We start from the raw sequence: 21,834 nt of genomic DNA on the forward strand, positions 1-21,834 counted from the left end.
CCTGCCCTTGCTCAGTGGGTTGACGATCTGGCGTTGCTGTGAGCTGTGGTGTAGGCTGCAGACGAGGCTCGGATCCCGCGTTGCTGTGGCTCTGGCATAGGCCGGTGGCTGCAGCTCCAATTCAACCCCTAGCCTGGGAACCTCCATATGCCGTAGGAGCGGCCCAAAGAAATAGCAAAAAGACAAAAAAAAAACAAAAAAAAACTTAAACATTATACATTTATTAAAATAACATTACAAAAAGACAAAAAAAAAAAGGAGTTCCCGTCGTGGTGCAGTGGTTAACAAATCCGACTGGGAACCATGAGGTGGCGGGTTCAGTCCCTGCCCTTGCTCAGTGGGTTAACGATCCGGCATTGCCGTGAGCTGTGGTGTAGGTTGCAGACGCGGCTTGGATCCCGAGTTGCTGTGGCTCTGGGGTAGGCTGGCGGCTACAGCTCCGATTAGACCTCTAGCCTGGGAACCTCCATATGCCGCGGGAGCGGCCCAAGAAATAGCAACAGCAACAACTACAACAACAAAAGACAAAAAGACGAAAAATAAAATAAAATAAAATAACATTAAACTTTAAAGGGACCCCCCGAAAAGAATATTTAGAGAAAAAGAAAAATAACAGCACCCAATGGACTAAAATTGACGTCCAGCATCCAGTCAAAAATACCAGATATGCAAAGCAGGAAAATAGCACACATTTGTGAAAAGAAAAATATCAGTTAATAGAAATATATCCAGAAGTGACAGAAGTGAATTAGTAAATAAAGACATTAAAATGGTTATTATATTTCCATATGGCCAAGGTAAGGAAGCATTAACATGTTAAGGAGAGGTAATGAAGATATAAGAAAGATCCAATTGAACTACAAATAATAAGTTAAATGTGTTAAATACATGGGATAGGATTAACAAATTAGATAAGAAAAGATTAATGAACTCAAAGATACAGCAATAGGAGTTCCTGTTATGATTCAGCGGGTTATGAACTTGCCTAGTATCCATGAGGATGTGGGTTTGATCCCTGGCCTCATTCAGTAGGTTAAGGATCTGGCATTACCACAAGCTGTGGTGTAGGTTGGAGACATGGCTCAGATCTGGTGTTGCTGTGGTGTACACTGCTGCCTATGGCTTGTATCTGACCCATAGCCTGGGAACTTGCAAATGTTGCAGGTAGAGCCTGAAAAAGACTAACAAATAACGATACAGCAATAGAATCTACAAAACACAGAGAAAAAAAGGTCTAAAAAATGAACATCATCAGTGAGATATGGGACAACTTTAAGCAATCTAATTTACATGTTTGTCACATCCTCAAGAGGGCAAGGAGTCCAAAAATATACTTGAAGAAATAATGGCCAAACTGTTTCTACTGACGAAAACTATAAACACAGAGCTAAGAAGATACTTTATAAGAATTCTGAATGAAAAACAGATGTGTTCAGTAGAAGAGACCTTTAGCTCTAGCATATACCAAAAATTTACAACATTATCAATGACAGTACTGCAGGTCTGAATTCTATTATAAATGTACATTTAGGATTAATTCAAACAAACAGTTTATGAAGGGAGATAGAAAAATAAGAACTTACTGTTCCCTGGAATCCCCATCTGATTTATCAGTTGAACTTGTAGAAGAACTTAACTCATCCTCAGAGAGACAATGGGTGAGTTTCCTTTCCTATTTATGTTTGGAAAAACAAAATTCCACATGACAACACAACCAGAATGTAATACACAAAAGTATCTTAGATGCAGTGTCTAGATACAATGTGCACCTAGGTTCAATTTAACCCTAGAACAAATGAATATAAAAATTGAAGTTACTCTACCCAAATGGTGTCCCAGGTCACCCTTGAAGTTCATAAATGAAGCCTGAGGAACTTTAAAGTGAAGTTTTATAAAGCTCTGAAACATCTCAGCTATGGTACTTCCTTTCCAGAGTGGACAAACAGTTCTGGTGTTTCAATCTCTAAGCAGAAGGCTGGTACCATAAGCAATACTGGCATTTTAAATTAGACAGAATATCACCTAAAAAAAGTAATCTCTGCCTTCTCATTTAAAGCACTATTAAATGCTTTAAAGGATTATTTGATACTATACACACAAACCCTACAACTTTGTAAAATAAAGAGGATCTTCTTAATTAGTGAAACAACTAAATCACAGATTGTTGTGAAAGAAAAAACTTCATTTCAAGGGAAGGACGCTTCCTTTTTTTTTAAAAAAAAATAACATACTCCAAGAAATAACGTCAAAAACTGGAATACAGAAAAGTAGATAATTATTCCTATGGTATTATTACACAGAGAAGCAAATATGGGGTTGAAAACCTTACAATTACTTATTCAGCCACCAGATGGTGCCCCTATATCATCCCTAGGTGGAAAGGTAAGCTACTATGACAAACTGGAAACCAAGGAAGGATCAGCAAGTAAAACAAATATCTGGCCATGCTGTTTGGTGCATTATTAACACAGTAGAAGAAACAAAGTGTTGCCTAGTGGAAGCCCTTTGGAAGTCTTATTTAAAAGACTAAGAAAGATATTAACTACGTCACCCATTGTCTATAAGAGCACCTGAAAAATTCATTCCTTAATGAAGCAAACAAAATTCTTTTAATTATCAAAGGAAGTGTGAAAAGTGTAACTTACGCCAGTGCTGTCCTAGAAATAAACTGAGCTGGCATTTATGAGGTTTACTGTATTAGGCTTGCCAGATGTAGACATATCCACCTTTTCTCTTAGGACTATGTAATGTACCTGGGCGATGCTGCAGTCAGAAGATAACCAGTGAGCAGGGATGGGCTGGCCTTCCTCTTGTGGTTTCCCTGGCTCCAATGGACTCAAAGAAGCTCTCCTCACTGAAGGGCCTGAAAAAGTGACCAGCCTCAGAGGCTGTTTATAGTGGGCTGGCCTAAACAGAAGAGGGCTTTGCACTGGGTATGGAAGATAACCCAGCAAGGGCCAACCTAGAAGGAACTCAGACAGCATATTCATCATCATTCGTGTCTGATACCTTGGCTCATATCTCAGCTCTAGGTCTACCAGCCCTGTGACCTTGGGCAAATTACTTAACCCTGCTGAGCTTCAGACTCCTCAGCTGCAAAGAGATAATGCCCTTCTGACAATCAAAGTAAGAATGTTAGGAATAGGAATAATCATGGCCCTTAGTCCAAGGCATCACCATTCTCCTGACTTCCTCCCTCTGTTCTTGAGAAGAGAGCACTTCTTTAGAGTTCCCGTTGTGGTTTAGCGGGTTAAGAACCTGACTAGTACCCATTAGGATGCAGGTTTGCTCCATGACCTCGATCAAAGGGTTAAGGACCTGGCGTTGCCGAAAGCTACAGTGTAGGTTGCAGATGCAGTTCGGATCCTGCATTGCTGTGGCTGTGATGGAGGCCGGCAGCTGCAGCTCCAATTTGACCCCTGGCTTGGAACTTCCATACGCCACAGGTGCAGCCATAAAAAGAAAAAAGAAAATAAAAGAGAGAGCACTTCTTTGACCAACAGACTCTGAACATGGAAACAGATTAAACACTCACCAGGTTTATTTCCTGTCTGAGATCTCCCAGGAGTTACTGCCATTCAAAGCCTTCTTGCTCTCTTTTTAGTATCCTGTTCCTTTAATAATACAAGTTCCAGATCCAACACTATGCTGATTTTGTTTTAAAGGCTTGACAAGGAAATTTCAAAAATTCTTCCAAATTAGTTTCCCAAATAGATTACTGATGCTCAAAATTCTTAACAACCAGTACCAATGTTATGTCCATGAACTATATCAACAAGCTCCAAAAAGATGAAGGAAAGAGAACAACTTTACCTGAAGGGAAGATCTCTTCCTGTGACTGCTTTAATCGCCTCCTCTCTCTTGCTGATAATGGCCGGTCCTTTTAAAAAAGTCACAGTTACTTCCATTTCTACTCACTAGTCTTGTAACACTTACAATACATGATGTGTCATCTAACATCACAGGCAAAGGCCTTACACAGGCCTTTAAAGAACTGGCCATTTGAAACCAGTTCACATCAGAGTTATAAGTACTAGCTAGGATGATCACAGTACTCATTGCTAGAAGAACTCACTTTTGGAAGGGCATATGGGAAATTTTATATTTCCTATATTCGGCATTCACTTGGTCTCCTTAATTAACTGGAAGTGACCAGCCCTGGAACCAAAAGAATCTATCCATTTCAAACAAAGCTTCTGTTGAGAACCACAAATTTGTGCTTTCCAGTGTTTGGCAAAAAGCAGGGCTAAGATGTTTTCATATAAAACTTCACAATATATGCAGGATTTTACAATCAAAAAGCTTTATAATAAAGTTTTAAAAAAATCCAACCTTTGATGATGATATGTCACTGCTCCCTGAACTGCTTACAGATCCAGTGAACACTTTACTTTGGTTTTCAGCATTATTCTGTGTTGATGTGACATCCATTTTTCCAATAGTGGGAAGAGAAGGCAAAAGACAGGGAGGAGTCTCTTGGAACTTAAATAATTAAAAAAAGAGGGAGATGATCAGTTGCATGTATATCCACTTCCAAAGATTCCCCATCGGGAAATCGATGTATTTGTTAGTGATTCACTCTCAAAAACTGCAAAATACTGCTTTTGGGGGAAGAAACTCTGGCAGAAGTGAATAACATTTAAGAAGCTTATACAGGAGTTCCCATCGTGGCTCAGTGGTTAACAAATTCTACTAGGAACCATGAGATTGTGGGTTTGATCCCTGGCCTTGCTCAGTGGGTTAAAGATCTGGCATTGCCATGAGCTGTGGTGTAGGTTGCAGACATGGCTCGGATCCTGCGTTGCTGTGGCTCTGGAGTAGGCCGGCAGCTATAGCTCCGATTAGACCCCTAGCCTGGGAACCTCAATATGCTGCAGGTGCGGCCATGGAGAAATACAGAAAGATTAAAAAAATAAAATAAAATAAAATAATCTTATACAGAGGGTGCCTGTGGAAGTTACTTCCAGAAATAAGAGGTTGACACAATCTTATGCAGAAGTAGAGGGAGAAACTGTTCATCAATATGACATAGGAGTTATCAGAGATTTACCTTTGTCAGCCTGTTCCTTTAACTCTCATAATGAGCTGTTTATCTTTGCTGGAGAAGTTAACATCCTTATTCTGCTTCTAACTCACTGACATTTGAAAACTAATATATAGCATCTTGCCATTTCTACCCTTCTCCATATGCTTCTTCCATCTGTATGTACTTTTTTCGCAACTGTTAATAATTCTATACAGAAATGGAGCTTCCTACAGTCTATTTCCCAAGCAGCAGCACAATGACTTATTCCAAAGAGATCTCTGCTCACCTGTCTCTTTTCCCCACTATGCTCAGTCTGTCCTCTTTTTTTCTGCCGCCGCTGTCGAGACAGGGAAGGCTCAGACCCAGACCTGTATGGCTGTAAACTTGGGTTGATTCTGTCCTGCTTTTCTGTAACACATCCACCAGCAACTTGATCCTTAAAAATAACAAAATGAAACAAACAACATCAAAACAACAAAACAGAATAATGAAAGTCTTTTGAACTTTCAAATGGCCAAACCCCCCAAGTCTACTTTGAAAATTAAAAACGAAAGTTTTCTCAGAATGAATGCTGATTTTCATTGTTAACAGGCAAAGACAAAATGCTGACATCAGTTATCTTTATATTTTGCTTTTTTCTCTTTTCCTCAATAAAAGTAATTATAATTAAATTGCTCCAATTGTTATTAATCTGAAACTACTGATGTTCAATTTAATTTTTCAAAAAATCTCTTTATAACTTGGCAAGTATCCTACACCAGGGCACAGAAGGGATCTAAAAATACCTCAAAAGTCCTCTCCTCTGGTTGGTTATGCTTAAACCATTATACGGGAGTAACTCATTTCCCTAACACTACAACTAAAAGCACAATCAAAGAACACAACACACATCTTTGTAACTACATTTTCTAGTCTTTTCTCTGAAACCAATGCCTTGTGCATATCACTTACCCAGTCCTTTGGTAAATTTTGGTCTTTGTTTAGGAGCTGCAGAGGCTTCACTGAGACATTCTTTTCTCCAGTAATATTGTCAGAGGACCACACAGGAAATTGGTTTTCAGACTGAGTACTGGATTTAGTGTTATCCTGCAGCCTCTCCTTCACTTGAGAAATACTACAGTTAACCTGGAGCTCATTAGAGGCATCTAATTGTTTTGGCTGATTCTCTTGAACTAAGCTGTTGTTCACCGAGTTCCTCCTTTCTGCAGGTAAGATGTCAATATTCACTCTACTGATCGTGGCTAGTGATTCTGCAGTATTGCTCATGTCTGGTTTGTAGGTGTGGCCTTTCACACTTGTGGGTGTCTTCAAGGGGCCAGTGACTAAGGGTTTCTCCTGGGACAAACATCTGTCTTCATCCTGAATGAAAACATGCTTTCAACTTATTATAGCACTCCTTATACTACATTAAAAAATTAACTCAAAATGGAACAACATGCTCCTTAGGAAGCTACACATGGAATAACCATATGACCCAAAAATCCCTCTCCCAGGTATACACCCCAAGAACTGAAAGTAGGAACTCAGATGTTTGTGCTCCAATGTATACAGCAGCATTATTCGCAGTGGCCCAAAGACGGAACTATCCCAAATGTCCATTAGCAGATGAATGGAATAACAAAATGTGTTATATAAATACAGTGGAAGGGGAGTTCCCGTCGTGGCTCAGTGGTTAATGAATCCGACTAGGAACCATGAGGTTTCGGGTTCGAACCCTGGCCTTGCTCAGTGGGTTAAGGATCCGGCATTGCCATGAGCCATGGTGTAGGTTGCAGATGCAGCTCAGATCCTGTGCTGCTATGGTTCTGGTGTAGGCCGGCAGCTACAGCTCCAATTAGACCTCTACCCTGGGAACCTCCATAGGCCGTGGGAGCAGCCCTAGAAAAGGCAAAAAGGCAAAATAAATAAATAAATAAATAAATAAATAAATACAATGGAATATTATAAATCCATAGAAAGAAATGAAGTTATGACATATGCTACAACGTGGATAATCCTGGAAAACTTGCTAAGTGAAATAAGCTAGACACAAAAGGACAAGTGTTATATATAATTCCATTTATACAAGGCATCTGGAGCAGACAAATTCATGAGACAGAAAGTAAATTAGAGGTTACCACAGTCTGGGAGTTATTGCTTAACGGGTACAGAGTTTGTTTGACTGATGAACTGGTTTTGGAAGACAAAGTGATGGCTGTACAACAATGTGAATGTAATTAAGGCCACTGAATTATATATTTTTAAATGGTTAAAAATGGCAAATTTTATGTTGCATATATTTTACCATAGTAAAAAATGGTTAATGGATCAATAAACTAAACATAAAAGCTAAAACTATAAGACACCTAGGAAAAACACAGGCATATATCTTTGTGACCTTGGATTTGGCAAGGGATTCTCAGATATGAGAATGGGCAACAAAAGGAAAAAAACCAGATAAATTAGCCTTCATCAAAATTAAAAACATCCAAGCATACAAGAACATTATCAAGAAAGTGGAAACACACCAACAGAATGAGAGGAAATATTTGTAAATCATATATCTGATGAGGGTCTAGTATCCATAATACAGAAAGAACTTTTAGAACTCAATGACAAAAAAAAAACCCAAAAAACCCAAATGAAAAATGGGCAAAGCACTTAACAGATATTCTTCCAACAAAGGCATTCAAATGGCCAAGTTCTTTGTTATTAGTCATTACAGAAATGCAAGTCAAAACTAAAATGAGGAGTTCCCATTGTGGTTCAGCAGATTATGAACCCGGACTAATATGCATAAGGATATGGGTTCTACCCCTGGCCTCACTCAGTGGGTTAAGAATCCAGTGTTGCCCCAAGTTGTGGCATAACTCACAGACATGGCTCAGATCCTGCGTTACTATGGCTGTGGTTTAGGCTGGCAGCTGCAGCTCTGATTTTACCCCCAGGCTAGGAACTCCACATGCTGAAGGTGTAGCTCTAAAAAAGCAAAAAAAAAAAAAAAAAGAAAAAAACCAAACAAACAAAAAAAAAACACCCCACACCTAAAATGAGATGCCACATCACACCCACTAGAATGGCTAGAATCAGAAAAAAAATGAAAGTAACAAGATTTGGTGAAGTTGTGGAGAAATTACAATTCTCAGGGATTGTTTGTAGAAGTGTGACATGATGGAAAAAGTGTGGTTGTTCCTCAAAAAGTTACCCATTAAATTTTCCTATGACCCAGCAATTCCTCTCCTAGATACCCAAAAGAACTGAAAACAGGTACTCAAACAAATATTATACCCAAATGTTCACAGCAATAGCCAACAGGTGAAAACGACCCAATGAAAGGATAAACAAACTGTGCTGTATACATACAAGACAGTATTTTTTAGACATAAACATAAATATTGATATATGCTTTGTGGATAAACCTCAACAACATGCTAAGTGAAAGAAGCCAGACACAAAAGGTTACATATTATAAGATCCCATTTATATTAGATATGGAGAATAAGCAAACCCATACAAACAGAAAACACTGTGGTTTTCCAGAAAAATGATGGAGAAGGGAATGAGGAGTGATGACTTAATGGGTGTGGGGTTTCCAATTGGGGTGATGAAATGTTTTGGAATGAGATAGACGTAATGATTGCATAAAATAATGGATGCACTTTAAAATGGTTAACTTTATGTTAAATTTGTCAAGTTGTTACAGCACTGACTTCATGAACATTTCAATGGGCCACTGTGAAGAAGTGGGCTAAGTTAATCATCCTCTCCAGTATTCCTTCTTTATAATACAACATTAATTATACAACAGAATCACTAGTGAAGCTTAATAATCTCACACAGAATAACTAGCTTAGGTAACCTATCATTTTCAGTTTCTAGAACACATATCCTTTAAAAACAGACATACCATTACATATGTCTTGAAGCCCTCAGAAGAGTGTGGTTGAGGGGTAACTACTTCAGGACTTGATTCGGCCTTTTCCGAAACCACTGTAGCCACAGGCTTGGATTTACAGTCGCTATTTTTAATATTATTTTTGGAGGTTTTTCTTTATGAAGGAGAAAAGAAGAAAAAGTTATTATCAATACAGTGAAGGTTAAAGGTTTCTATATATATGGGGAAATGTGCATACATGTTACACTCCCTTATAGAACTGCTCCATTTATAGAGAACAGTCTTCTAAAAACCAGGGGGCATTCTACAAAACACTTGACCAGTAATCTTCAGAAGCAGTCAAGGTCATGAAAAACAAAGAAAGTGAGAAATTGTCTCATTGCCAAGTTGAAAAGGAGAAATGGGGACTAAATGTAATATTGTATCCCGGATTGGATCCTAAAGCAGAAAAAGGACATTAGCAGAAAAATTGCTAAAAGCCAAATAAAGTCTGGAGTTTAGTCAACATAAGGTACTGTTGTCATCTTCTTAGTTCTGACAAATGTACCATTATAAGATGTTGATAGGAGAAACTGGGCAAAGGTTATATGGAAACTCTCGGTGCTATCTCTGCAACTTCTCTGTAAAGACATTATTATTCCAAAATTTAAAATCTATGAAAAATTAGGAAGTACTCTTGTGGTGCAGCGCGTTAAGGGTTCAGTGTTGCTGCAGCCCTGGCACAGATCTCAACCGCGGTATAGGTTTGATCACTGGCCTGAGAACTTCCACATGCCACAGTGCGGTCAAAGAAAAAAAAAAATCTAGGAGTTCCCATCATGGCTCAGTGGAAACAAAACTGACTAGCATTCATGAGGATGCAGGTTCAATCCCTGGCCTCATTCAGTGGGTTAAGAATCCGGCATTGCTGTGAGCTGTGGTATAGGTTGCAGATGTAGAATGGATCCTGCGTTGCTACGGCTTTGATGCAGGCCAGCAGCTACACCTCTGATGCAACCCCTAGCCTGGGAACCTCCATATGCTGTGGGTATGGCCCTAAAAAGATTTAAAAAAAAAAAAGTCTATGATAAATCGCCTCAAAATTAGAAGTATTAGAATAACTTTCACCTCAAGTTTCATCTTTGCAATAATACCACAATTGCTTGCTTCTGCTTCACCAAGTTTGAGAGTATTCTCAGTATTCTCAGCCTTGACCTGCAAAGTAACTGTATACAGGAATAGTATCTCCAGCTGTTTAAATGTGATGTTATACAACTGAGCTAAACCTCTGGGGAATTCAAGGGCAGCAAGAAGACCAGAGCTGCAGAAGTCCAAATGTCTGTCTGGTGGGAGATTATAGGCAATGCAAACAAAAAGATGATCCTTCTTTATCTGCTGGGGCCTCTAAAGAGAGCATGCCTCCCAAATTTAACATGTCAAAAGGCAAAGACTGATATCCTGACTATTTAGTGAATAGGACCAGGATAAGATATTTCTTATCAAAGAAAGAATTCTTTTTTTTTTTTTTGTCTTTTTGCCTTTTCTAGGGCCACTCCCTTGGCATATGGAGGTTCCCAGGCCAGGGGTTGAATCGGAGCTGTAGCCACCGGCCTACGCCAGAGCCACAGCAACATAGGATCCCAGCCATGTCTGCAACCTACACCACAGCTCACGGCAACGCTGGATCCTTAACCCACTGAGCAAGGCCAGGGACCAAACCCACAACCTCATGGTTCCTAGTCAGATTTGTTAACCACTGCGCCACGATGGGAACTCCTCAAAGAAAGAATTCTTAACCCTTTGAGAAGTTACGTGAGTGAAGAGGGAACGTTATAAAAGCTCTCTGAAATTTGAATACTTTTTTTTTTTTGCCTTTTTAGAGCCCCACCTGCAGCATATGGAAGTTCCCAGGCTAGGTGTCGAATTGGAGCCATAGTGACCAGCCTACACCACAGCGACAGCAGTGCAGAATCCAAGCCACGTTTGCAACCTATACCACCTCACGGCAACGCCTGATCCTTAACCCACTGAGCAAGGCCAGGGATCGAACCTACGTCCTCATGGATACTAATCAGATTCGTTTCCTGAATGCTATTTTTTATGGGAACCCCTGAACATTATTTTTTATTTTATTATTTTTCAAAATCTTTTTTGCCCACCCTGCAGTACATGGAGTTCCTGGGCCAGGGATCAGATCTGAACCACAGTTACAATGGATTCTTAACCCACTGTGCTGGGCCGAGGATCAAACCTGTGTCCCAGTGCTTCAGAGATGCCGTCAATCCCACTGCACTACAGCGGGAACTCTCAAATACTACTACTATTATTTATTTATTTATTTATTTATTTGCTTTATTAGGGCCTCACCCGAAGCATATGGAAGTTCCCAGACTAGTGGTCAAATCAGAGCTACAGCTGCCAGCCTACATCACAGCCACAGCAATGTGGGATTCCAGCCACGTCTGCATCCTACACCCCAGTTCACAGCCACGCTGGATTCCCAACCCACTGATAGAGGCAAGGGAGTGAGCCTGCATCCTCGTGGATACCAGTCAGATTCGTTTCTGCTATGCCAAAACAGGAACTTCCCAAATACAATTTTTTAAATGTGACTATTATCTTACATAGTACCTAATATAACAGGCTTCTTAGATAATCTCTGATGTTAATTATGATTTCCAAAACATATGCTTTTTAAAAGAACCATACTCCATATGTCTTGGAAATCTCAGAGGAATGTAAAAGTGATTTTCCAAATTTAGATTTATGATTTTAGCAATTAAGCAAATTTTGTTCTACTCAGGCAATTCTACTTCATGGTATAAAAAAATTCAGAGTTCCCATCGTGGCACAATGGAAATGAATCTGATTAGGAACCATAAGGTTGCAGGTTTGATCCCTGGCCTCACTCAGTGGGTTAAGGACCCAGTGTTGCTGTGAGCTGTGGTATAGGTCACAGATGTAGCTCAGATCCTGCGTGGCTGTGGCTGTGGCTGTTGCTGTGGCTGGCAGCTACAGCTCCGATTCAACCCCTAGCCTGGGAACCTCCATATGCCACAGGTGTGGCCGTAAAAAACCAAATAAATAAACAAATAAATAAATTCACCATAAATTCTCACACATGAAAATTATAGAAGTCACCCTCTTTTTATTCCATCTATATATTTAGCCCAGCTATTTGGAAGGGAAGTATCTTACGCCTTTGTGGCCTCCAAAAACAAGGAGATTTGGTGCTTTATGTAAGGCTGCCTCAGGATACTCCTCACAGAAGGTCTTTCTTCAGGCCTTTTGCTCAGCATGGTCCTTATCAGTTCTGCCAGCTCTGGGCTATAATCTTTTGGCATTGGTGGCAGCTACAAAGAGAAATAATATCACAGGTATGACTAATGGTCTTCTGAAGAAAAGAAGGTAGAGGTTTCCCAATATTTATTTAAAATCTTTATCCACGGGAGCAGAAAATAACCAGCATATAAATCTACAGGAGGCACACCTGGAGTCCTGATTCTAATATCAAGTTCATAAAATTATAAAAGTATATCCTTCAAACCAGCAGTCCTATTTGAGGACTCTCCCCTTCGTAAATAAGAACATGAGTACCTCAAGATTTATGTACCAGGATATTCACTGCAGTATTGTTCTTGTAGTAGTAAACAAGTGGAAACAATGCAAGTGGCCATTCATGGTGTACTTGTGGAATAGAATATAGTACACCCTTCTAAGAAAATACTAGGCAGCCTTTAAAAAAAATAGAAGATTTGCAGGTACTGACCTGGAACGATGTCCCTTGTATATAAGTCAGAAAAGCAAGTTGTGGGAGCTCCCATCATGGCTCAGGAGAAACAAATCTGACTAGCATCCATGAGGACACAGGTTTGATTCCTGGCCTTGCTCAGTGGGTTAAGGATCCGGCCGGCTGTGGTGTAGGTCGCAGACGTGGCTTGGATCCTGAATTGCCGTGGCTGTGTTGTAGGCCAGCAGCTACAGCTCTGATTCGACCCCTAGCCTGGGAACCTCTATATGCCACAAGTGTGGCCCTAAAAAGACAAAAAAAAAAAAAAAGCAAGTTGATGTACCATTGTGTATAGCCTGATACCATTTCAGTTACTTTTTAAACGTACACACCCAGAGCTATGTCTGTATAAAGACAGGGAAAAGCCAGGAATACTATACACCAAACTGTTAGCAGTGGTTATCTCCAGAGGATGGAAATAAATGGAAACAGAGAGGAATTTCACCCCTTTCTTGCTTGATTCTTTAAGTAGTGGATTTATAATCAAATTTTACATTCCGTGTGGGTTTTTTTTGCTGTTGTTTTTTGTTTTGTTTTGTTTTTGCCTTTTTAGGGCTGCACCTGTGGCATATGGAGGTTCCCAGGCTATGGGTCCAATCAGAGCTGTAGCTGCCAACCTATGCCACAGCCACAGCAATGCAAAATCCGAGCCGAATCTTCGACCTACACCACAGCTCACGGCAACGCCAGATCCCAAACTCACTGATCGAGGCCAGGGATGGAATCCATCCACCTCATGGATGCTAGCTGGGTTCGTTAACCACTGAGCCACGATGGGAACTCCTGTTTTGTTTTTATCTTTCATCAAGAAGGTTCCCAGGCGAAGGGTCGAATCAGAGCGCATCTTCGACCTACACCACAGCCACAGCAACGCAGGTTCCAAGCCACGTCTGTGACTCAAAACACAGCCCACGTAAACGCCAGATCCTGAACCCACTGAGTGAGGCCAGGGATCAAACCTGTGTCCTCATGGATGACAATCAGATTCATTTCTGCTGAGCCATGATAGGAACTCCTTGTGTGTGCATGTGTTTTGTTTTTAATTTATTTTTTTGTCTTTTTAGGGCCGCACCTGTGGCATATGGAAGGTCCCAGGCTAGGAGTCAAACAGGAGCTGTAGCTGCTGGCCTACACCACAGCCACAGCAACAACGGTTCCAAGCCGTGTCTGTGACCTACACCACAGCTCATGGAAACACCAGATCCTTAACCCACTGACTGAGGCCAGGGATCGTACCTGCATTCTCATGGATACTAGTCAGGTTCGTTACTACTGGGCCATGACAGGAACTCCCCTTGTTTGTTTGTTTGTTTGTTTGTCTTTTTGCTATTTCTTTGGGCTGTTCCTGCGGCATATGGAGGTTCCCAGGCTAGGGGTCGAATCGGAGCTGCAGCCGCCAGCCTACGCCAGAGCCACAGCGACGCGAGATCCGAGCCACGTCTGCAACCTACACCACAGCTCACGGCAACGCTGGATCCTTAACCCACTGAGCAAGGGCAGGGACCGAACCCGCAACCTCATGGTTCCTAGTCGGATTCGTTAACCACTGCGCCACGACGGGAACTCCTCCTTGTTTTTTAATATTTCTCAAAATTAAAAACTTAAATGAGTCCTGGTATAATATTAAAATCAGTAGGTGGCTTATAGTCTTAAAATTCAATGGTGTGTGGGGGCCTTATACTTCAGGGGGAAACTAGCCTCATGAAATTGATATATAATGTTGATCATTCTAGCATCTATTATACACAACGCTTTCTGCAATTTTTTTTTTTAAATGGCTGCACCCAAGGCATATGGAAGTTCCTGGGCCAGGGATTGAATCTGAGCCACAGGTGCAACCTACACCAGATCCTTTAACCATCTGTACAAGGCTAGGGATCAAACCCTCAGCTCTGCAGCAACTTGAGCTGCTGCAGTGGGATGCTTAACCCATTGCACCACAGCAAGAACTCTGCTTTCTGCAATTTTAAACTGGTTACTAGTGATTATGAGGATTATCAAAGGAGCAACAAGTGGACTCATTTTAAATGGGGCTCATTCAGGAGTTCCCATTGGGTCTCAGTGGGTTAAGAACCTGATTAGTATCCATGAGGATGTGGGTTTGATTCCTGGCCTTGCTCAGTGGGTTAAGGATCCAGTGTTGCTGCAAGCTGTGGTGTAGGTCACAGCTGTGGCTTGGATTCCACATTGTTGTAGCTGTGCAGCAGACTAGCAGCTGTGGCTCCAATTCTACCCCTAGCCTTGGAACTTTCATATGCCACAGGTGCGGCTGCTAAAAAAAAAAAAAAAAAATGGGGCTCATTTAACCATAAGCTTATTAGAAGCTACCAACAGCCTCTAGGGGCATCTTCCCTAGAGGTAGTGGCTACAACGTAATGGTTTTCAAGAAGTCAATTCTTCAGAGCCATTAAACCAATTTATTAATTAACATTAAGAAACAATCCTGGTGGAACCAGGCTTCCTGGCTTCAGATTATACTACAAAGCTACAGTCGTCAAAACAGTATGGTACTGGAGTTCTCTTGTGGCAGAGAGGGTTGTGTTGTCACTGCATCAGCTTGGGTCACCGCCGTAGTTCAGGTTCAATCCTTGGCCTGGGAACTTCCACATGCCACATGTGGCCCCCCAAAATTAACAAATAAATAAAGAGGCCATTGATTGTGCCTCATGAAAAACAGTATGCTATTGGCACAAAAACAGACATATTGATCAGTGGAGCAGGACAGAAAACCCAGAAATAAACCCACATACATATGGTCACATACGAAAAAGGAGGAAAGAGGAGTTCCCGTTGTGGCGCAGTGGTTAACGAATCCGACTAGGAACCATGAGGTTGCGGGTTCGATCCCTGGCCTTGCTCGGTGGGTTAAGGATTCAGCGTTGCCGTGAGCTGTGGTGTAGGTTGCAGACGTGGCTCGGATCCCGCGTTGCTGTGGCTCTGGCATAGTCCGGTGGCTACAGCTCCGATTCGACCCCTAGCCTGGGAACCTCCATATGCCGCGGGAGTGGCCCAAGAAATAGCAACAACAACAACAAAAAAGACAAAAGACAAAAAAAAAAGAAAAGAAAAAGGAGGAAATAATATACATTGGAGAAAAAACAGTCTCTTCAATAAGTAATGTTGTGAAAACTGGACAGCAACATGTAAAAGAATGAAATTACAACACTCTCTAACGCCATACACAAAAATACAGTCAAAATGTATTAAAGACATAAATGTTAGACCAGATACTATAACACTTCTAGAGGAAAACATAGTCAGAACACTCTCAGACATAAATCATAGTGGTATCTTTTTTGATCCACCTCCTAGAGTAATGAAAATAAAAACGAATGGGACCAAATTAAACGTAAAAGCTTTTGGGACCTCCTGTTGTGGCACAGAGGAAATGAATCTGACTAGTATCCATGAGGATGGGGGTTTGATCCCTGGCCTCACTCAGTGGGTCAGGCATTGCCATGAGCTGTGGTGTAGGTCGCCGACTCCGATGGGAATTGGTTATCCCAGGAACTGCCATATGCCTTGAGTGTGGCCCTGAAAAGAAGGAAAAAAAAAAAGTTTTTGCACAGGAAAGGAAACCATGAACACAATGAAAAGATAACCCACTGAATGGGAAAAAAAATCTTTTCGAACAAAGTGACCATCAAAGGATTAATCTCCAAAATATACAAACATCTCATACAGCTTTATATTAAAAAAAAAACAAGCAACAAGCAGACCAATTAAAAAATGGTCAGATGATCTAAACAGATATTTCTCCAAAGAAGACAAGACAGATGGCCAAAAAGCAAATGAAAAGATGTTCAACATCACTAATTATTAGAGAAATGCAAATCAAAACTACAATGAGATATCACCTCATACCAGTCAGAACAGCCATCATCAAAGTCTACAAACAATAAATGCTGGAGAAGCTGTGGAGAAAAGCAAACCCTCCTAAACTATTGGTGGGAATGTAAGCTGGTGCAACCACTATGGATAACAGTATGCAGGTTCCTTAAAAAATTAAATATAGAACTACCATATGATCTAGCAATCCCACTTGTGGGCTTATATCTGGAGAAAACCATAAATTGAAAAGATACATGCATCCCAGTGTCCACTGCAGCACTATTTACAACAGCCAAGACATGGAAGCAAGCTGAATGTCCATCAACAGAGCACTGGATAAAGAAGATGTGTATATATATATACACATACACACACTGGAATATTACTCAGCCACAAAAAGCATTAAATAACACCATTTGCAACAACATGGATGGACCTACAAATTATCATACTAAGTGAAGAAAGTCAAACAGACAAATATCATATGAGATTGCTAATATGCAGAGTCTAACAGAAATGATACAACAGAACTTCCAAAACAGAAAGAGACTCAAAGATTTTGAAACCAAACTTATGTTTACCAAAGGGGAAACGTGCGGCAGGGGATAAATAAGGTTCGGAGTTGGGATTGATATACACACACTATTACAATCTAGAATACATAGGTTACGGGGACTTACTACACAGCACAGGAAAATTTACGCAGTACTGTGTTGTAATTTATGGGAAAAGAATATGAAAAGGAATGTATGTATGCATATGTATAACTTATTTTCTTTGCTATACACCTGAAATTAACACAACTCGATAAGTCAATTATATGCCAATAAAATTTTTGAAAAAGAAACAATCAATCCCTTCTCCAGTTCAACCTATCCCATGAACAGAACCCACCATTCTTTCCACATATGCAGCATATGGAAGTTCCCAGGCTAGGGGTTGAACCAGAGCTGCAGCTGCCAGCCTACGCCACAGCCACAGCAATGTGGGATCCAAACCACATTTGCGATCTACACCACAGCTCACAGCAACAACGGATCCTTAACCCACCGAGTGAGACCAGAGCTCAAACCCGCATCCTCATGGATAATAGTCTGGATCCTTACTACACCATTCTTTTTTTTTTTTTTTTTTGGCTTTTGTCTTTTTAGGCCGCACCCAAGGCATATGGAGTTTCCCAGGCTAGGGGTTGAATCGGAGCTGTAGCTGCCCAGCCTGTGCCACAGCCACAGCAGTGCAGGATCTGAGCCGAGTCTGCGACCTACACCACAGCACACGGCAACACCGGATCCTTAACCCACTGAGCAAGGCCAGGGATCAAACCCACAACCTCATGGTTCCTAGTTGGTTTCGTTTCTGCTGCACCATGACAGGAACTCCCCACCATTCTTATCCACCAACATCAATGATTATTCCTTTTTGCCAGTAACTACTTACAAAGCTGCAGTAATTTAACCTTGCTCCAAATATTAAAAACAATTAGTTCCAGAATATTCTTTACCTTTCCTTCAATAATCCGATAAACTAAAGAATTCATGTCTTTTGCATTGAAAGCATGCTTCAGGGTGGCCATTTCATAAACACAGCATCCCAGAGCCCAGACATCAGACTAGAAAAGAAAAATAGTAAATGGTTACATGGAGAATGCCTTATTTATATTTTTTCCTCTTAAAAAAATTTCCTTAAAGCAATTCACAGGGAATTCTTTTAATTTACTATTCAGATGGATTCTGAAATGATGAATACTGTCCTAGAGATAAGGTGAGCTGGCATACACAGTCCAATCCTACCTTATAGTTGTAGGGTTTGTTTGAGAACAATTCAGGGCTCATGTAGTAGGGTGTCCCAATGAGGGTGCTGGCCATGTCACAGTGGTTCTCAAGCACTCGGGCAATTCCTAGGTCACCCACTTTGATGATGTTTGTTCTTGTTAGGAAGACATTTTGAGTTTTCAGATCTCGGTGAAGAATGTGTTTTTCATGTAAATACTGAGGAAAGAAATAAAATTTTATTAAATATAAATATACTCATTTATTCCTGACTTCTTATATACCATCAACAATTGTATAAGTTAAAGTGCCTTTGTTACCTACATGTCAAAATACTACTATTTTATCATCTCTAAATAAAAAGTCCCTATTTACAACTTTCCAAAGTAAGAAATTAAGCTCCATGAATTAATTTGCCCAGCTTCCTTCACAACTGTTCCCTGGTACCATGACAACTGTACCATCTAGCATTATATGGATCCAGTTTTAAAACATGCTTACAAACTCCTAACGAAGGTAGACGGATGACTTATATAAGTTCAGATGCATAGTCCTCTCATACTCATGAAATCTTCAGTTTAATATCTTCCACTATAAAAGATCAATCACTTTTATTTAGAACGAGTTCCCTAGGACTTAAACTAGGTCAATTAATTCTGGACAAGTCTGCCCAGTCCCAAAGTGGTATTTCATAAACAGTTTCATCTTGAATATGTGTATATTAAAACATAAACGTGTTTCTCATTTCCACTCTGCCACAGCAAAGCTAAAGCCCAAAGCCCCACAGTCTAGGCATATTAATTAGCCCAACCATCTTTCATTATGACATAGCTGACCAACTGATAACAAACATGGTCATTCTCTGCTCTTTGTCAATTCAGGGCCCTTAAAATGGATTTTGCTCTAAGTATTAAATGAGTAGAGAACTGGCTTTCTGGGCAATTAGACAAAATCCATGACTGCTTCAATAGAGATATCACTCATTCAGAACTATTCCAGTCCTATGGCAAGAAGGACTAGGTCCAGTTCATAAACGAATTTCTAAAAGAATTTTTTTTTTCATGTAAGCACTTGGGGAAGCATTTTCCTAAAAACCCATCAGCCATGCCACAGTCACTGTGGAGCAAGTGGGATGCTCTGAGTCCTGACAGTACCTGCAGAGCCATGGCGATCTGAACAAACCACTCAACCACCTGACTCTCAGGCAGAAGTCTCCCTTTCTGCTCTTTGAGCTTTCGGTACAGATCACCTCCTTCACAGAATCCCATGACGATGTACAGCAGACCGTCCCCTCCCTCCCACGACTCCTTGTAGGTGACAATATTAGGGTGCTTCAGCTGAGACAAGAGCTGAGCTTCCTGTTCAGCAGCTCGCCGCTCTCTGCTGGAGGCATTTTGGAGGTTCAGCTTTTTGATGACATACTACAAAAAAACACACATGTTTTCACAATATGCAAACAAACATACAATATTGATAGGTTCAAAAGTATTTAACAGTTCTGAGCATCCTCAAAACCAACCTTCTGGAGACTGCCACATAACCTATTCATTTTGTTATTTGCAAAGCACAAATTTGGGAAAAAGATTTATCACTAACGATACTTTTTATAGGTTAAACTTATATCAGGGTAGGGGTCACAAAAAGCATACTTTGCATCTGCACTTTACAATTTCATTAATGGCTAAAAATGAGTCCATGTTAACATACACTGAATCAATCATAAAAATCTATGGTACAAGCTCTTTAACCTCTAAATCCCCCCTACAAAGGTGCATATAACATGGTTTGAACATACATCTACAGACAGAATGGGTCCATGGATTACATCAGAAACTTAAAGGGATCTGTGGTCCAATAAGGCTAAAAATCACTTATCCTCAACATCCAAAATTATCCTCGTTTAAAAAAAAAAAATCAATGTCCTCCAACACCTAAAACACTGGCTTCAATCAACTGACAGACCATACAATTCATTATTCAACAAACACAATCATAAATGTGCTTTGTAAATGTAACCTACTGTTCAAATGTGAGCGGCTATTATTACAGCCAGTATCCCATCCTCAGCTCCAAAAATCCAGTAACCCCCCCCCCCACCTCCCCATTGCCCACTGGATAAATCTCTTATGCCTGAGCTTGTGTTCCAGGTGGAATGACCAGCACCTGAGAAAGAAGAGGGGCGAGGAACTTAAACTTATTCGGACATCTCTTTTCAGTTTGCATGGGGTAGTTCCATTGTCCTGGTGTAATTATTAATAGTGACTCTTTTTCGTTTCTATACTGTCTCAGTTTGTACAATACATTATATGGTCACTGTATTTATAAACTACATTAAATAACTGGCTCATTCTCCTGAAGGTAATGGGACAAAGTGCCACATTAGAGGCAAGTTTTAGAATGATCAATGAGACTGCAATGAAAGTGAATTGCTCAAGGGCTGTCAAGTGGCAGGGCGAGCTGGGAGGCCATGGCTATAGCTTAGCTAGAGATAATGATGTCCTGGACGGGGGGAGGTGCCTGTGGAGATGAAGAAAAAGCCAGATGGCTTAGTGGACAGACGTAAGGGGGTGGGAGTGCGGAAAGGGAGGAGGGATCCCAGAATGACTCATGTCCAGCTTGGGCAACTGGCTGGTTGGTGGTGAACTAACCCCTGAAATGGTGACCGTAAGAGGATGTTTGGAGGGAAGGTGATGAGCTGAGTTTTGAGTGAGTCCAGCGGTCTCCAGGTAGGAAGAAGGAATACTTGCCAGGCGCCGCCGTTCGATGCTGGGAATGCACGAACTGTCAGAGTGAGGGGAAAGTGTGCAGACCAAAGAATTCCGGGGAATTTAGGGCGCATATTATGAGAGGAAGGCCTGGCCTAGTCTTGGTGGTCTGGGATGATTTCCCTGAGGAAGTACCATCCGAGGTGCGTTCCCTTCAGACAAGCAGGGCCCAGCCCTTGAACGGCACCTTTGGCGAATCCCTGTCTGTCCCCTTGCCCTGCCGGGCCCCAACCCCGCGGACCTGCCTGCCGTCCCGCCGGTGCCTCACAAGCGTCACCTCCCCGTAGCTGCCTCTGCCCACAACACGTTGGTAGCAGTAGGCGGTCAGGGGCATGATCCCGGCACGAACCCACAGTCGCGATGCGGCGGCAGCGGCGGGTGGGCCAGCGAACGGCAGCAGGGGACACCGCTCATGCCCGAGAGGCTAGGGTGCCCGCGGCGGCTGAGATCGCGGGGCCTGCGCGCCAGCGCAGAGGCCCGACCCACCGCGACGCCGCTGCCATAGCGATACCCGCGGCGCAGATCCGCGCATGCTCCGGGCTCCGGAAGACCTACCAAGGAGCCGAGGCGGCCAGAGCGACTGCGCCAGACCTGCGCGCGCACCCTCAGCTTTGGTTCCACGGGAAGAACTTCCGGGTTGCCAGCAACAATAGACTCCTGACCGCTTCCGTGTATTGAGCGCGAACTTCTAAGCAATTTGCAAGTGTTGTTCCTTCGCTCCACAGATATTTATTGACTGCTAACCATGTACTAGGCCGACAAAATCGCTGTCCTCCCAGAGCTCACATTCTAACTGTGGG

At 41.5% G+C, this 21,834-nt stretch overlaps 1 protein-coding gene across 2 annotated transcripts in view; it reads right to left on the reverse strand.

Moving 5' to 3' along the window:
• NEK4 (NIMA related kinase 4) overlaps positions 1-21,561 on the reverse strand; it is a 41,504-nt gene extending 19,943 nt beyond the window's left edge. Inside the window, exons 1-12 of one of the 2 annotated variants that reach the window (XM_047776586.1) lie at positions 21,276-21,561; positions 19,424-19,690; positions 18,291-18,488; positions 18,002-18,109; positions 12,078-12,232; positions 8,913-9,054; positions 5,978-6,385; positions 5,313-5,462; positions 4,333-4,482; positions 3,814-3,880; positions 2,754-2,863; positions 1,584-1,672 (exon numbers count right to left, since the gene is read on the reverse strand). In XM_047776586.1, coding sequence (XP_047632542.1) covers positions 1,584-1,672; positions 2,754-2,863; positions 3,814-3,880; positions 4,333-4,482; positions 5,313-5,462; positions 5,978-6,385; positions 8,913-9,054; positions 12,078-12,232; positions 18,002-18,109; positions 18,291-18,488; positions 19,424-19,690; positions 21,276-21,368 — 1,937 coding nt within the window. In that variant the 5' untranslated portion in view covers positions 21,369-21,561. The remainder of the gene's footprint in view (positions 1-1,583; positions 1,673-2,753; positions 2,864-3,813; positions 3,881-4,332; positions 4,483-5,312; positions 5,463-5,977; positions 6,386-8,912; positions 9,055-12,077; positions 12,233-18,001; positions 18,110-18,290; positions 18,489-19,423; positions 19,691-21,275) is intronic. The other variant, XM_047776595.1, reaches the window with a different exon arrangement.
• Positions 21,562-21,834: the final 273 nt, after the last annotated feature.

This window comes from Phacochoerus africanus, chromosome 1 (assembly GCF_016906955.1).
Source record: "Phacochoerus africanus isolate WHEZ1 chromosome 1, ROS_Pafr_v1, whole genome shotgun sequence".
NCBI lineage: Eukaryota > Metazoa > Chordata > Mammalia > Artiodactyla > Suidae > Phacochoerus > Phacochoerus africanus.